Source organism: Triturus cristatus, chromosome 3_2 (genome assembly GCF_964204655.1).
Source record: "Triturus cristatus chromosome 3_2, aTriCri1.1, whole genome shotgun sequence".
In the NCBI taxonomy this organism is placed as follows: Eukaryota; Metazoa; Chordata; class Amphibia; order Caudata; family Salamandridae; genus Triturus; species Triturus cristatus.
Window position 1 is genome coordinate 1,105,430,773 of NC_140584.1, and position 17,971 is coordinate 1,105,448,743.

The 17,971-nt window shown below is 46.5% G+C and overlaps 1 protein-coding gene across 2 annotated transcripts in view; it reads left to right on the forward strand.

The window, feature by feature from the left end:
* The window catches only part of PITPNM3 (PITPNM family member 3), a 1,847,214-nt gene that overhangs the window by 1,448,372 nt on the left and 380,871 nt on the right, over positions 1-17,971 (forward strand). For both annotated transcript variants that reach the window (XM_085649907.1, XM_085649908.1), the window contains one exon: positions 13,213-13,385. In XM_085649907.1, the coding sequence (XP_085506033.1) occupies positions 13,213-13,385 (173 nt within the window). The remainder of the gene's footprint in view (positions 1-13,212; positions 13,386-17,971) is intronic.

Genomic DNA, 17,971 nt, shown 5'->3' on the forward strand with positions numbered 1-17,971 from the left:
CGTCGGACTCGTGGCGGGGTGAGTGGCGCCACCCTGGCAGACACCTTGGGCATTCCGGAAGAGAACCATACCCAGGGCTACGTGCTTTTTATTCACACCCCTACGCTGGCCTGGCGTACGCCAGGCCAGCCCACTCCGCACACGCTTACAGGGGGGACGTCACAAGCTACATTTCAGAGATCTTCCCCATTGGCTGGGGTGACATGGTTGCGTCCACTGTCCACTACACTCCAGCAGTGCATGTAGACATGGATATGTCTGCTGTCTGCATACTGAAGTCTGTCCAGCACATCTCCGCCACACTTGGCCTTGTGTACATTCTCATTCATCTGTCACGTGCCTCCTTCGCACAAGCCTGATTCTCACCTCTCCCCACATTCTGCTATTGTGTGGCTGAGGTGCCATGCCGTTGAAGGTTCATGAACATGGTTAGCCAATGTTGCCCCAGTAAGTTGTGCTGTCGTGTCTCGTGGGTGGGCATGTTGTATGTGATTTTGTAACGTGTGCATTGCCAGAGTTGTGAGTTGCATGATTGTGGAGTTGAGGTGTGTGGTGTGTTCATTTGGTAGTTACCAACGAGCAGTGCATTCCCATGGGTGCCATCCTGGAAGCTCTGGTTGATGATGGACTGTCGGAAGATGCACACTGCCTGGGTAGTTGCCGACGACATTGGTGAAGAGTCCCCAGGGGTCCACTATTGCCTGCATATTGATGGGATGCGTGTGCTTTCTGTTGCGGTAATTGTGTGCAGTGTCGTCAGGGGGCACAAATAGGACATGTGTGCTGTCAGTTGTCAATAGTCCTTGCTTGGTCTCCAGCTGTTCCTGCGCATTGTGGGGGACGTATGAGTACTGGGGTACCAAGCTAATGATGGCATCCAGAACAGGTGTGAGGGACTTGAATGAGGCTGGCTGTGAGACTCCTCCGACTCTGGCGGTTGTTGGTTGGGAGGTACCAGGGGCCAACAGGTGCAGCACAGCGAGCAGCTTTGTCTGAGGCGGGATGTTGGTTGTCCGCTGTGTTGGTACCGTCAGCCTGTGGGCAATGATGGTCAGGATACGGAGGATGGTTGTCCTGTTGAGCCTGTAGTGGGCAATGACATTGTCTGGTGTTAGGTCTGTGAGGCTGGGGCGTTTCCTGAATATCCGCTGTCTTTGTCTGCGCTGCCTGGTCTGGGGGTGTGGGAGGGGCGGTCCTGGGGGTGGTGGCAGTGGGTGTTGTGGACCTGTTGGGGCTCCGAGCTACATGATCAGTGGCTCCATGGCATCTGTTGTTCTTCAGGTATGGCTGTGGGATGGGCTCCCTTTTCTGGTGCAGGTTGTCGTCCGACTTTGCACCAGGTCAGAGCAGGTGTTAGAATTCTGCTGCTAACGCGCCTCATCACATGTTTTATGATCTTATCGCCGATCTGGCTGGTAGTTGAGAATGTTGTGGAGTGGTGTTGTCGTGGATTTTTGCATGGGAATGCCTACTCTGCATATCATTAGCGTAAGTTGCCGGGGTCATCTGTGGCGATATTTTTTGCGACTGCTATCGCAGGTAAATGGCGATATGGGTTGTTAGCACCAGCTTGTGAATGGGGCGATAAATTTATCATGACTTTGGCTGCGATAGCGATAGTTCCTTGAGAGTATGACCCATTGGCTCTTAAGTTAAGCCTGCCTCCTCTGTGCCAAGCTACCAGAAGGTGAGCACAGGTAAATTTATGGTATGTATCTGACTGACCCTGACTAGGATTGTGGTTCCTGCTTGGATAGGGTGCATACCTCTGCCACCCAGAAACCTAGGGGCAGATTTACGTTCCCTGGCGCATCCCTGCAAATGAGCAAGGATGCGCCAGGGAGATGCGTCATGCAAGTTTGCCCTTGCGCCACCCCTGATTCGCCGCATTTACAATGCGGTGCATTGTGGCCAAGGGTAAGCAGATGCGTGCCGCATCTGCCGGTGTGATGTTGGTGTGCTGCAGATCAGGGCATACAAATTCTCCCTACTTCCACGGATAGAGTAATTTCACAGACACACGCACTCATCACACACTTGGGCCCATTTCACTAACATATGCTCGATTACTCTATCAGCACTGAACCTGGGGAGAGAAAACTCCTGAACACCCTGTATCTCAAACTAGCATGCAGACAAGCAGAGAGAAAGTGGAGGCAGGGTTACTCTGACACTCACAAAACTCTCTGGAAAGAAAACCTCCGGGAGTATAAAACTGCCATCACCCAAAATAAGGCTAAACATTATTGCTCCATCATCACCAACGCTACGAACAGCTCAAAAAGTATTTTTCAAATACTCAAAAACCTAACCAATCCGGACTGTGTCACCTCTACACAGCCTCCTACCCAAGCCTTCTGCGACAACCTTGCAGTGTTTTTCATTAATAAAATAAACACCATTATTCACAACCTGAAAACACCTCCCTCTTCAGAAACTTCTAACACGCAGAGACCAGTCACCAGCTCGCGAAACTTGTCGTCTCCAGGCTCTGTCCTCTTGGCTAGACTGTGGGAATTTCCTCCAGTCCCGGCCTTCGAGTTTGAAAGACTTGCGCTTGGTATCACCTCGGGTTCTCCACTCGACCCCCTACCTCCAAAAGTCTGGAAAATTTTTGGTAATGAACTTTTTGACACCATGCGCCTAATTTGCAACCAGTCTTTGCACAGTGGCTTTGTCCCAACCCCTTGGAAACAGGCACTAATCACCCCTCTCTTGAAGAAACCCTCCCTGAGCCCAGACTGTCTTTCCAACTACCGACCCATCTCTCTGCTGCCTTTCCCAGCGAAGGTTGCCGAACGATGGGTCAGTTCGTGCCTGTCCGCCCACCTAGAACAAAACAACCTCCTAGACGATCACCAGTTCGGGTTCCGTCCTGCCCACGGCACCGAAACAGCAGTCTTAACTGCCATGGAGGATCTTCGCATGCGTGCAGACAGGGGCCAGCCAGTGGCATTGATACTGTTGGACCTGTCTGCCGCATTCGACACGGTCAACCATGGTAGGCTGCTGCAGAGACTTGGTGAAGTGGGAGTGGAAGGCACTGCATTGCTCTGGTTTCACTCCTACCTTCGGGACAGAAGACAGGCTGTCTCCCTTCCCCCTTTTCAATCCGCCTTTGCACCAGTACCCCAGGGAGTTCCTCAGGGCTCCTCCATCAGCCCTATCCTTTTTAATGTGTACCTCATCCCGCTAATCAAACTGATCCAATCCTTTGGGGTCAAAACAATAAATTACGCGGATGACACACAGCTCATCCTCTCGTGGGAAGGTGAAGATGCCATTCCTTTTTCCACCTTCCACGACTGCCTAAGAGAGACGGCTGGATGGCTACACAGAAACTCCCTCCAGTTCAACTCCGCTAAAACGGAGGTCCTGTTTTGCTCAGGCACTAAGATACCTCGTCAGTTTCCGAATTAATTTTGGCCCCCGGAGTTTAGAGACAAACCTCTGCCAGTTCCCTCGGTGCGCAACCTGGGAGTCATGCTGAACAACAAATTAAGTATGGAAACCCAGGTGATGAAAACTGTGGGGATCTGCACAGCCCTGCTTCGATCACTGCGGAAAATCATGCCTCTTCTCCCGGCACAAGCCAGGGCGTCGATAGTCAGGTGTACGATACTCAGTCGCCTGGACTATTGCAACGCCCTGCTCCTGGAGTCTCCAGTCACGATGATGGACCGACTACAGCGAATTCAGTCTGCCGCCGCCAAGCTGGCTCTTGGCTGGACGAGGAGGGCCTCGGCCACAGCGGCTCTGGCTGAGCTACACTGGCTACCCTTAAAACAACGAGTGGCCTTCAAGTCCCTCTGCATTGTCTTTAAAGCTCTGCACGGACTTGGACCCAAACCTCTGCAAGCCCTGTTTCTGTGGTACACTCCTGCCAGAGACCTACGTTCATCCTCTGCCTGTCTGGTAAAGGTGCCCAGATTCAACAGAACCAGAACAGGGGGCAGATCCTTCAGTGTTGCAGCGGCCAAGCTGTGGAATAGCCTGCCCACTGACATACGTCAGATATCACAGCTTCTTCCATTCAGGAAACGTATCAAGACCTGGCTCTTCCCCAAATAAATTGTCCGTCTGACTGTTCTCCCGGTTATCCGTTAACAGAGTAATTTCCAGCGCCAGGAAGCCTGCAAGGTGTCAGTTGCGCTTTACAAATTCTCAAAATAAAATAAATAAATAAATATCTAAGTAAGGCCAATGTGATCAATTTGCTACTGTCCTGAGTCATGATTTAAACAACAATAATCTCAATAGAGTACTCAATAATCGACAAGAAATAATCACCAACACAGTAATTCATAAATTATATTTTATCTAAAATTAGTTCAAATGAAAGTCAATCATTAGCAAAATCATTATTCTTATAGTTACCTATTCTAGCTAAGTGTCATAAAGGGTCAGGACAGGTCTCTCAGTAAAGTCTCCCGAGTCGCCGTCCTCACAGCATCGATCCTCACCAACGCAGGTTTGGGAAGAAGTGGCCTAAAACCCTCTCTAGTCTAACAATATTTATAACAAATCTTACAAAATAAAGCAACATAAAATGTTCTGAATATCCGTTAAACCACTGAGCAGAGCGAGCAGGAAAGGATGTAGCATCGCTACATTTGGAAAAAATCTCCGCTCAGAAAAATCACAAAAATAAAAAGACGGAAGAAGGAAACTCGAGTTTTGCAAATGTTACTTTCACAAACGCATTTCCTCGGAACCATAACGAAGCCACCGCTGTAATCACAAAGTTCATTGTGGCTTTCTTTCCTCCAAGGTTATTTGGACGCTTGCCTGGAGTCGCTGTCATCACGGAAACTTTCAAAACTCCAGCAGAAGCCATGGTCAGGTGACTGTCAACCATGTTCAGCAAGGCCCTCTCATCAAAATTCGATCACTCGAGTGCAGGCTGTAAAAGGCAGCCATCTTTTCCTTAGGCCAAAACGGACCATCTTAATTAAAAGAGACAAAAACAACGTTACCACAGCATAGTGATTAAACAGTGTTAACCCCACTAATACCCTTATGTGTATGTAATTATCTAGCCTTTTGCAACACAATAAAGCATTAGTACACATTATTTCAAAAGCGTTTTGTGCTTTTAAACAAACAGCACCTAGCAACATTCATTTAATTAAACCTGCACATTATTATTAAGCAATATATATGCATTCCCACGTGTAGTTTCTCTTGTTAGTTATGTTGATTAATCAGAGTTTTCACACAAAACCAATAATTATCGATTATAGATTAGTGATTTTAGTCACGACTTATAGACAAAACTGGAGCTTAAAACCCGATAAATTTTCAACAGAAAACCCTGCTCCAGCAATCCCCCCTTTGGTGATATTATCACCAAATAAACAACCCCCAAAAAAAAAATTTAGTCCCATTTTAGGAGAAATTGGAAATGTCTTTTTTCTTTTCCACAACACTACACACCAGACTCCCTTTCATCAGTTGTGTCGCAAACGCGACGCAATTCCAGCACTGTTCCAACCTGCCCTATCCCTAACATGGTGCGTCACACCTTACGCCTGCTTGAAGCACCAGTGTCGGAAAAGTGACTGCGTGAAATCTTGTAGATTTCACTGCGTCACTTTTCCGAGGCGGTCCTGCACCGGAACGCCCCCCCCCCCGCACTGAAATGCCCACATGAAACCTGACGCAGGTTTCATGTGGTGCAGGGCTTTACAACGTGACGCATCTCCCTAGATGAGTCATGTTGTAAATGGGGCGCAACGTGGCACATGGTTTACGGCCCCACTGAGTCACAAAAGTGACGCAACGGCGGCGCAAAAGTGGCGCAAGGGCATTGTAGATCTGCCCCCTAATTTCTAACACAATTAAACAGGGTTTTACATTACAATCCATTTGAGGGTAAGCATGACATCTTGTGATATCCTTATATTCTTGATAGTACTGAGTTCTCGTGGTAGCTTAGAGTTCTAGAATACTGAGGCCCTGATTTCCAAAAAGCCTCCGCACTCGGGGCAGAGGCTCCACAGTCATTGCAGGATCTCCGCACTCATGACAGGATCTCCACAATGTCTCCTCAAGTGCGGAGATCCCACCCCAACTGCAGAGCCTCCGCCCCAGGTGCAGAGGCTCTTTGTGAAGCAGGGCCTGAGTGGTGCTGTCTCTGAGATAGTTAAAATGATTGGGTTTAAATTGGAGTTGAGTTAAAGAGTATGTGGCTGGACCTGTTGAAGATGCTCGTGATGAAGGGGTTCTTAAAATGTGAATGCCTTAAATACATTTTGGATCATACCAATTGAGTGAATAAATAATTACACATATTTCTACCTGTTCCCAATCAAACCTAAGATCACTTATTAAATGTAATAAGGTAATCCAATGGTATCCTATGGGCGCGGAAGGTCTTAGAGTAGTGAGATACAAGTTAAAAATTAAAAATACACTGTCTCCTACCCTATGGGCAGTTTCAGGCCTACTCTAGCAGTGAGTAATAAGTATCAAAAAGGAAGGTTTGGGCTTGGCAAAAAGTTTATTTTGCCAGATCGAAATGAGAGTATAAAACTGCATACAATGTCAGTGGCAGATCTGAGACATATTTAAAATGGACACGTAAGTGGGTGGCACAATACGGGCTGGAGGTCCACTAGTAGCATTTTAGATTACAGGCTCTGGGTAACTGTAGTACCACTTTACTAGGGACTTATAAGTAAATTAAATGTGACAATTCTGTGTAAGCCAATTTTAACAATTCTTAAAGCACTGGTTAGGTTTGGTAAAGTGCACCGATTCCTAAAGCCAACAAAAACGAATTCAGCAAAACAAGAGGGGTGAAGGTAAGATGTTTGGGGGTGACCCTGGGAAGACAGCCAGGTCTAACAAATGGGTATCAAGAATCGAGGCACCAATTTGAATGTTATTTTCAAACTTTCACTGGCAGGGTGAATACATCCAAGAAAAAGTTTTTAAGCAGTCATAATAAAAGGGCACAGACCATCAACAATCAAGACAGATATCTCTGAGTGATGTCCAGTAAATACTGACACATGCTAGTCTGTTTCCTACACAATAGCGTGATGGAACTGGCATTCATTGAGTTACAGGAGTGCTAAAAAAAGAATAACATTTAAGGCCCCAAACATGAAACTTGTTGGGCTGTTAAGTGCACATCTGTGCTTGAGAGGTGCATATGGTGTAAATTGTTCCTTGGAGTGGAATATGAGCAGCTGTCTGCAGTTTGTGGCCGGATGGTATTTGTGTTCCATTATTCCAGACTCTTTAAATACATTTTATTCTCCTGCACCACTGGAAGATGTGATATGGTGGCGGCATCCCTCATCTTGATTCTCAGAGACCTGGGTTCGGATCCCAGCCATAAGAGATTGGATTAATAGTCAAGGGGGGTGAGAACCCCACTCCAAAAATATCACAATACTTGTCAGCTGGGGTGAGCTACTGAAGTCACTAATTAAATCTGTGCTTAACCTTCTGGTAGCTCGGCACAATCAGTCAGGCTTAACCTAGAGGCAATGTGTGAAATATTTATGCAGCACTCAAATAGTAATAAGGTGAAAAAAAAGCACAAGAAAATCCCAAACCAATTTAAAAAATAGAGAATATTTTAATAAATAAAATGACACCACAAAAACAAAAATCAGGTTTGTCCCGGTTAAAAGTTTCATCTTCAGACTTAGCCTCTAAAATGGAAGTCAAAAATCCTCATCAAGACAAGGCAGCAGGCTGTGGCCAAAGAGGGATCCACATCATCAAATAGCTGCTGGACGAGGTCTCAATGAAGCTGTTGACTTTTGGTAGAAAAGCCCTGAGCTAGAGAAATTTGAATTTAATGCCAAGAGAAGGTTCCTCGCCAGCCGGTAACCTTTCTCACGTCTGCCCCGTAAAGTCTGACTTAGTCACTTTGTTCGAGTTCGGGTTCTTTCAGCCGGCATGGCTGTAGTTCAAGAGGGCTCTACAAGGCTGGACAACATCTCTACAAAGTCCTGCTGAATTTGATTTTGCTGCTGTGGAGAAGAACTAATCTGGGGCATCCTGAATCTTTCGCCCAGCAGGGATACACCTTTGTCATACCAGCTTAGCAGGTGGGTCCCAGTCCCCTGTTGGTTCTCAGAGCAAAAGTTTCTAAGTCCCAGGTTTCAAGAAACTTTAGGAGCATTACACTTTGATACCAGATAAAGGGTACAGGACGTTTTGGAAAGCACTTTGCAGTCAAACTCACAACAGCATGGTCTGGGGCAGGTCCAGATGGAACTGGTAAGCCGGGCAGTAGCAGGAAAGGCCTCTGGAAGCTTGTAGTGTCCCTGCAGATCAAACAAGAGGTCAGCAAAAAGGCAGTCACTTCTGGGGTCCTGGGTTCAAGTCTGGAAGGCCCAGCCTCCCTTCAGGATTCAGACAGCAGGGTAGTCCTTCTGACCTTCACAGGTCCAGGAGTGTTCGGAGGAGGGCACTGGGGTGGCCACATTTATGCCCAGTGTCAGTCTATGGGAGGGAGAAACTCCTAGCCACTCCCTAACCAATGGGGTAAATGTTCCCAGGGATGACCCTACCCACTTTTGCAGCTCCTACTGTGTGTTTTACTGTACAGTGCACTTTTCCTCTTAAATCCAACATGACAGAACCCTTCTTTCCCTTGTCAGAGCACTATGTCCCTACCAGACGTCTGGCTATGATAATGAGCAAACCCTCCCATGTGGTTACTCCAAACCAGTACTGGGTCAACTATCCTCTCCCACTGGGTTTTAAGTAGTCCACTAGTAGCATTTAATTTACAGGCCCTGGGTACATGGTGTATCACATACTAGGATCTTTCTAGTAAATTACATTTACCAATTAGATATGCCAATTTTATCTTGCTTAAAAGGAAGAGCACAAGCACTTTACCACGGGTTAGCAGGAGTGTGACACAAGCACTTTGGGGAGAAAACACCGCCCTCTCTGAGTTAAATACTTTAGAGCCCACTTTTGTTTACCTTGAAGCAGAACGTTCAGGAAGGGTCTCAAGACTAACCTCTTCCACCATTTGTATTCACTTAACTTGACAAAGCTCCTTCTAGTCAATATTCCCCCTACTGCACACTAGTGATTTCCCTCCTGCCATCTTTCTAAAGTGCTCTGAAGCTGACAAAGACGCTGTGGACTTTCTAGAGTGTGACTGCATAGCTGACTGCATATGGGTCCCTTTTTCGCAACCAGGACTATTTTATGTCTTTCAACATCTATCAAGAGAAAGCATGTAAACCATATTCTTTGCTAGGATTATACCCTTGTAGTAAAGAGTAGATGATGGCTTATACTCTCGTAGTGGAGAGTGAAGGACTGCGTCTACCTTTGTATTTGGCGAGTGGATGACAACCTATACCTTTGTATTTGGAGAATGCATTACTGCATATATCTTTGTAGTAGAGAGTGGATGACAGCTAATACCTTCGTTAATATCTTCATAGTGGAGAGTAGATGACTGCTTATACCTTCCTAGTAGAGAAAGGTGCCTTGCTGCGCTGTCCTACGCCATAGTACTATAAATGAGGCCCTAAGTCTGAACATTGAAATCTTCACCGCAACTTTGTCTAATAGCTCCCCGATGACGACGTCTCCCCCTCGGACACAGCCAGTTGCCTTGGTCTGCGGAACTTTACTTTCTCAGGCATATTTCTTCAGAAAAATGTCAAAGTCCGAAGGTAAGCGGAGGCCGGGCCCAATCAACTTTGTGCATCCAAACCGCGCTCCATCGTGGTCGCCTATAACTTTCGACTTTGCACCAGTCTCATGCGACTAGATGCCTGTGTTTGGCACTTTGATCTTTTAGGTGTTATTTTACAATTTAAACTTAAAAAATTCACAACTCTGGTTCTATTTATTGGATTTCTATCAGTTTGGTGTCAAATTATGTATTAAATTTTACCCAATGTTTCTAAATTGGTGTGGTATTTTCCTAGTGTTGTATTTTTACGTTATTACTGTTTGAGTGCTGATTGAGTACTTTATACATTACCTCTTAGTTAAGCCTGATGGCATTTGTGCCAATTTACCAGACAATTACCCGCATCTTAATTCAGTGACTTTTCTGATTCACCCCAACAAGGATTCAGGCTGTTGCATGAGAAGAGCTCACACCCCCCTCAACCAACAACCCAATTTCTCACTGTTGATTTGATAGATGCTGCTCTCAAACCTTACAAAATACAGAATGTTGATCCTTACCACACTGGTGACTAGCCTGCCTGATAGGGGGCTAATGACCACATACTTAAAATCATGGATTTAGTGGACACTAACTGACACCGACGGCATGTTGCCTTTGTCTATGGAAAGCAAATTGTGTATTTTTAGTGAGAACAGTCCTTCCTAGCATATGCAGGTCGCTGGTGGGCAGATGAGTGAGTCGCTCACACTGCTGCTAGTCCTTTTAGAGACAACATGAACAACAAACACACACATACAGTTCCTGGCAACTGGTAGGACAGCTCACCGTACTACTGCATCAGTGTACAGTCTGGTGTCACAGGTTTGAATTCCACTAATATTGCCTGTTTTTTATCTATGAGGTCGATAAAATGACCACCATTGAGTTGGGTAATTATTAACATCTGTTATCGGCATGCAGAGGCAGGGCTGATTTGACAGTGTGTCATAGGAGTACAGTATATATTGTTATTCAAATGTAAGTTATTTTAACCCCTCCATGAAGTTCATTGTTGGGTGCCCAGTGCCATCAAGGCATTTCTGAAAAAACTGAATATTCCCCTGATTCCTTGAGAAAGAAGAACTGCATCCACCTCACCAGGAAGTCTGATGAGGGATTTTCTGTTGAGATGTCCCATCAGAGGACAGGGAAATTGATATCTAATGTACAGGCTCCCGCAGCCCAGCGGGAGAAGGTAAACTCACCTGTACTCTAAATGTTGGCCAAAATGAAGCCACATTTTATGACACTTAGGGCCTAATTTCAAGATGAGGTGTTATTTCTCCTCCCTGATAAATAACAATATCACAGGGTACGTTATTTATCGGATGTATAAACAACTCCTATTATGAAATTATGGGGAATAGCACGCGGATTTTGGAGTTCAAAGCACTAAAATCTGCATGATATGGTAAATACTATACATTTTCTCCTGCTAGAATTTGTCAGATTTTACCTGCCAAAACGTAACGAATCTTGGGTTATTTAACGTATTCGCTACTTATCGGATTTGTTCAATAAAACCAAACAGGTAATTTTGTCCCGTGCGTAAACAAGAGTTTCAACTACGCGACTTGCAATCAGGCCTTATATGTTAGAGCCTCTTTGTAAGTGTATGTTCACATTCTGTGAATTTCAACAATGAGCTTATGCTCGGTTCCTAAGTAGATGCAAGCCTGAAAATTCTGGTCTCCAAAATTCAGACCTAAGAGAGCATTCTTTAAATGTGTCGTTTTGAGCTTTAAAAATGTGGGCTCTTTCGACATTGTTTGAAACTATTCAGATCTGTTGCCCTGTATTTGCCATCCTGTAGACAGTGCCCATTTTCTGCTTTTAATAGCTTTCTGTTTAAAGATACCATTTACAAAATCTACACTTAGGACTCGCTTAAGATGCCATTTGGAAGGCCTCTAAATCGGATTCGGGTTTGCCGAATCTGATTCGGATCCCTTGTTTCCGATCGAATCGTACACAGTTCTCAACAATCAATTACGATGTCTGTAACCTGTTAGGGCTGTCCGAATTGGTTCAGAAAGGCATTAGGACATGCAGCATCTTTTGGAGCCGAATCGTACAGCTCTATGGACTCCGAGCGAGCGATTACGATGACCGATGACAGCCGTTCCGATTCGGTTTCTCCAGAACGAATCGGCAACCAAAATCTAGCAAGACCCCCTTCACCCGGGGCCCTCGGAATTGGGTCCGTGGGGGTACTCAAGGGCCCCCCTTACCAACCATGCACAGTGTGGCAGGCACCATGGGGTGCTGCCACGGGGTGCAAGGTTTTCCCCAGTCACCCCTTTCTTCAATGGGAGCCTGTGTTCTCGCTGAGAACACAGGATCCTATTTAAGTCAATGGGAGTCCGACGAGTCGTATCCAGAAGCATCCGGATAAATCCGAATTGATCGGTCGGACTCACACGATTAGAGTCATCCGGAAAGCATTCCGGGACCGATTCGGTAGGAATGCTTTCTGGACAAGATCATAATCAGCCCCTTAATGGGAACCACCACCTCACTTTACTGTTTTGGATTGGCCAGCCTACCAATCGCACATTTTGGAATTTGGTCCTTCTCATGACCTGATCTAAGTGATTGTATGGGGAAGTAATGGTAAGGTCAAATTAAAGATGCATCTGGAAGTACCAGTCCGGGTAAAGCAGAGCTTAATTTGTGAAGAGAACAAAAAGGACCAGGGCCTTCGGCAGGAGGCCACAGCAACTTGCACCACCCATTGCCCCTGCCAGCACTGCCAATGACAGTACCACCACAACTACTAACCATCACACTCCTACAAGTTGGACAATTCAGACTATTCCAGGCACCCAACACTGCAAGAGTGGCTTGGGTGACAGGTATTAGTCCTTTTCAATGTATATTATGTCAATAAACAACTGTTGTAGCGCTCATTTCTTAATTTTTCTCAGTTTTACCTGGTCTTAATTTTAGTGCTGCCTTCTATTTATGCTGCCTTTGTAAATAGGAGGCAGCTTCAAAATCAATGGGTGTTGCAGTGGAACTCTCACTGCAACACCCACTACCCACCCCTTTCACGCTAAGCATAGCGTGAAAGGGGGCCTTATTTACAAGGCAGCGTTAAGCCACATTAAATGGCTTAACGCTGTCTTGTAATAAGGTGAAGCCCATATCTCCAAAGGAACATTGTAAAAAGTGATGTTCCTGTGGCGTCAGGGGCTTGTTTTATTTACGTGAAAAATCACGTTCAGTGGAAAAACTAGCAGGAAAATTATTCCACAACATTAATTCTCACCCACAAGAGAGGTTTTGTAGAGGTTAGAAACCTTACACTCTTAGCAAGCTGTGATGTTTGTCAACTTTGTAAAACTTTGGACTTACATTTAAATTTCACATAATTCTTTGCAAGCTACGATTGTCTGCTTTTTTGCTACACAATCTAACTTCTGATCTAGTCTACAGTAGATAAAATTCCTGCTCCGGAAGGTTTTAGTTCAAAGTATTTCCCAGTGATGTGCAAATAGGTCTTATTACCATTTTCTTAGAGATGCATTTTTCTCCTTCAGCATCCATGCCAGCGTCCTTAAGGATGATGCCGATTTTCCTCCAATCAACAGCTCTAACCTTGGTGATGTAGTCCTGGGGCGCTTTGACTTTGAGGTGTCGGATTTCTTCCTGTTTGGCTCACCACTTGGTCTTGTCCTGGCCATGAGAAGGACGGTTCTGCCAGGCTTGGATGGTAAGCTTCTTTTTCATCTAACTTTGTAATTGAGATTGTAAGTACTTCTGTGTCCTGATCAGCAGCTATTGGGTGATGGAGATGGAATATTAAGTTTATTGAATGATGGTCACTGGGTTTGCACTCTAACAGCATGTGGCCTGATTGGGTGTTGACTCTGTGTAGTAAACTCTTTGAGAAGAGCGAGTTCCTTTATGAACAACACAAGCACTGGATCTGATCTCAGCTGTTCAATTTTTTAAGGATGAGTTGAGGATTTAGGGAGTCTTCTTCACCCCAACCTAAATCCTCTACCATTCTTCACCCTAACTTAAATCCATTCATATTAGCTCAATTTTCCTTCTGGTAGTCTATCAATCAATCAATGAGGGATTTATAGAGTGCACTACACACCCATAAGTGTCTCAAAGCGCTGGGGGGGAGGGGTTTTCTGGCAGCTCCAAGTTCATTCGAAGAGCCAGGTCTTAAGGTCCTTTTTAAAGGTTTGCAGTATAGGGCTTTGTCTGATGCTGTGGGGTAATTTGTTCCATGTCTTGGCCGCGATGTAGGGGAAGGATCTGCCTCCCATTCTAGCTCAGTGGATGCGGGAGATTTCGGCCAGGGCTAGGTCAGAGAAGTGGCGGTTTCTCTTGGGGGCGTGGAAGGGCTTTGTAGGCATGTATGAGCAGCCTGATGGCCACTCTTTTTTTCGACAGGGAGCCATTGGAGATTTCGGTGGTGCTGGGTGACGTGGTCGTGTTGTGAGATGCTGAGGACGACTCTGGCCGCATCGTTCTGGACAGTCTGGAGTTTGAGTAGTAGAGATTTGTTGATTCCGGCGTAGAGGGCATTTCTGTAGTCCTGTCTGCTGGTGATGAGGGCGTGGGTGATAGTCTTCCTAGATTCGGGAGATCCATTTAAGGGTCTTGCAGAGCACGTGGAGGGTGTTGAAGCTGCTTGAGGATACAGCGTTGTTCTGTCGGTTCATGATGAGAGAAGAGTCGAGTATGATACTGAGGTTGGTCCGTGGGGGTGGGAAGGTTTCGGAGGGTGGGGGGCCACCAGGTGTCGTCCCACGTGGTGGGGGTGGATCCGAGGAGGATGACTTCTGTTTTCTGCGAGTTGAGCTTCAGGCAGCTGCTGCTCATCCAGGATGTGATGTCCTTCATTCCTTCCTGGAAACTGTGCCTGGTGATATCGGTTCCTTGGTGAGGGAGAGGATGAGCTGGGTCCTGTCGGCATAGGATACTATGCTGAGTCCATGTTTTCTGATGATGGTTGCGAGGGGGGCCATGTAGATATTGAAGAGCGTGGGGCTGAGGGAGGATCCTTGGGGTACTCCGCATCTGATCATTGTGGGCTTGGAGAGGAAGGGCGGGTGTCTTATTCTTTGAGTTCTGCCGGAGAGGAAGGAGCGGATCCAATCCAAGGCAGCGGAATCTGGATTGAGAAGAGTCGAGGATGTTGTTGGATTCTATGAAGTGCGTTAGCTGGGTGTTGACGATTTTCTCTGTGACTTTAGTGGCAAAAGGGAGGAGAGAGATAGCCCTGTAGTTCTTGAGGTTCGTCTGGTCTGCGGAGGGCTTCTTGAGGAAGGGCTTGACTTCGGCACGTGTCCAGTCATCGGATAATGTGCATGTTTCAAGGGTGCAGTTGGTTGTCTGTCGTAGTTCTGGTGCGATGATGAAGGCGGCTCTGTGGAAGATGTGCGGCGGGCAGGCATCAGTGAGTACTCTGTGGTAGATGCTCATCATAGTCTTTGCAGTGTCTTCTGTGGTGACAGGGGTCCAGGTGGGGAGGGTTGGCTGGGTCAGCTGGGTCAGCTGGGTGGCGTTGCTGGTGGGAGGTGTTAGTTTGGTGACTTGGTCTTGGTCGTAGAAGTTGTCATAGAGTGTCCTGATCTTGTGGTGGAAGAAAGAACTGAGTTTGTTGCAGAGGTCCTGGGAGGGAAGGACGTCGGAGATTTCGCTGTGAGGTCTGGTGAATTCTTGTATGATGGTGAAGGGTTCCCTGGAGTTGTGTGAGTTGGAGACGATTCTGTCCTGGAAGAAGTTCCTCTTTATTGATTTGATGAGTTGGTGGTGCATTGTCGTGGCAGGGTTTTGCTGTTCCTCCATGCTTTCTCCAGTCGTCGACACGAGTGCTCAGATTCTTGGAGGTCCCTGGTGAACCAGGTGCTTTTTGTGTTGTGTCGCCTGTTGGAGTTCCAGAGGGGGGCGAGCGTGTTGGCGTAGTCAGCGATCCATTTGTTGAGGTCGTTGGCTGCAGAGTTGGCGTCAGTCGAGGTGGGGGTGAGTGCAACTGAGGGCAGAGGTGAGGTGCTCTTCGGTGATCTTGTTCCAGTTTCTGTGTGGGAGGCATGGTGTTGGCTTGTGAGCAGTGGGTTTCGAGAAGGACAAGTGTTTTTTCTGTCCAGAGAGTTTGCGTGGTGTGACTGAAGTGAATGTTGTTTCCTCCGACGAAGATGGGGTTGAGAGTGTGTCCCACCGTGTGGGTGGGGGTGGTGACCGTTGTTGGTGAGATTCTCTAGAGGTGCGGTGGAGTTGGGGTCACTGAGGTTGTCAAGGTGGAAATTCAGGTCTCCGAGCAGTACACAGTCTATGGAGGCTAGGACGTGGGGTGCGATGTATTCTGCATAGGAGTTTGTGAATGGGGAGCGGGGTCTGGAAGGTCTGTAGGCAAGGGTCCCACGTAGAGTCATTCTGGGGTTGGACTGGATCTGGTCCAGGGGGCCCAAGGCGTCGTTCGAGATGGAGATTTTGTGGACAATGACGATCCCTCCTCCATGGTGGTTGGGGCAGACTTTCTCCAGGATTTTGTCCCCTTCAGGATGGCAATTGCGATGTCGGGAGTGGAGCTGGCGTTGGTCTAGGTTTCTGTGAGGAAGGCGACATCGGGTGTGAGGGTATTTAGGAGATCCCAGATTTCTACCGCGTGTTTGTGCAGGGAGAGTACGATCAGGAGGATCTAGCTGAGGGGCTTGGGTGCGCTGGCATCCGGTGGGTTGGCGGTAGCTGTCTGGGTCCGTAGGTGGGTGAAGGTGCGGCAGCAGTGTCGGCAGGAGAACATGCCTTGGGAGTTGCTCGGCGTCGAGAGTTGGCAGTTGTTGTTTCGTCCAGGGTTGAGTGCTGCAGTCGTAGCGGCGGGGTGTCGGAGGACCAGGGTCCCTGGTACTCGTCATGGTCGGGTCACGGACGGCCACAGACTGGGTTGCATTTGTTGTGCCTTTGGCTCGCCAATGGCGCAACAGCACAGTGGCCACCATTAAGTAGGAGTCTAGTGGAGGGAGAGCAGCTGGGAGGAAGGAGAGGGAACACGCAGGGGAGGGAGCGGCCGCGGGGTCGGCAGTGGCAGGAAAGGCACAAAAAAAGGCAAACCAGTGAAAAACAGCGAAAACAAAAGACACAAAAACTGCAAAAATTAGGCAAAAAATCACAGAGTGACAGAAGGAAAAAATAAACAGAAAAAGACAAAAACGGCAGGCCGAGCAGACCAGTAGAAGAGCAAGGCTCTCCCACTGGACCACCAGGAATAAGGTGCAGGCAGGAGCCTGCAGGTGGAGGAGGGCCTTGAACACCTACCTGTGAGACCAGAAAGGCACAGGGGGCAGAGACTCAAGGACAGAGCTGCACAAGGGGAGAGTAGTTTCCCTGACCAGGAGGTCAGAGGTCTTGCCTCATTAGTCTATGAGAGGAATCCCTATTCACAAGGCATTGCAATCTATGAAAACCACAAACTAAAATGTCTACAATAGTGCAGCGGGCAAAAAGGACAAATGAAAAGTGACACAGACCAGCCTATAGATTTACTTACGAACTTCAATCTCATAATGCATAAGATTTGATTGAATAAATAAGGATCTCATGTACAAATTGCGCAAACAATGTGTTTGAAAACACTCTCATTCAGTCAATGGGGGGTTTGTGAGTGCTAAAACTGTTTTTCAAATGTACTAAACCCATTTAACAATCCAGAAAAAGTTTTCTGAATTGTTAAATGGGTTTTGGAACCCATACAGAATCCTATATGTGCATATATAAACGTAAATATATAGATATATAGCTATATATAGATTTATATAGATATATTTGCAAATCTGTTGATCTCGCATTAACTGTTGTAATTTTTCTTCTCATTTGAAGGTGTAGTACCTCTTTTATTCTTAATATGGATTTGAAGCGCACATGTATTAATTAATTGTGTTTTTATTCTACTAACCAGTTTTAACCATTACATATTGCCGTGCTATCCTAAACGCTTGACATGTTATGTCAATGAAATACTGTTTTTAATAAAACAAAATCGAAATGACATGTTATGTATGATTGCTTTGTCAATTTCGGAAAGAGCATTTTGTGACATCTTCGTTATCTAAGTTAAATGTAAATCTGTTACCTAGGGCCTCATTTATGAGAAGTGACGCATCGCTGTGTGAAAGCAGTGATGCGTCACTTCTGAGTGCGCCCTCCTTGCGACAAAATGGATGTGTCATATTTACTGTGTGACGCATCATGTCGCAAGGAGATACAGATACGTCAGTTTTTCTGACGTATCTGCAAGCGCAAAAGTGACGCATTGCTGGAGTGTCACAAAAGTGACGCAACTCC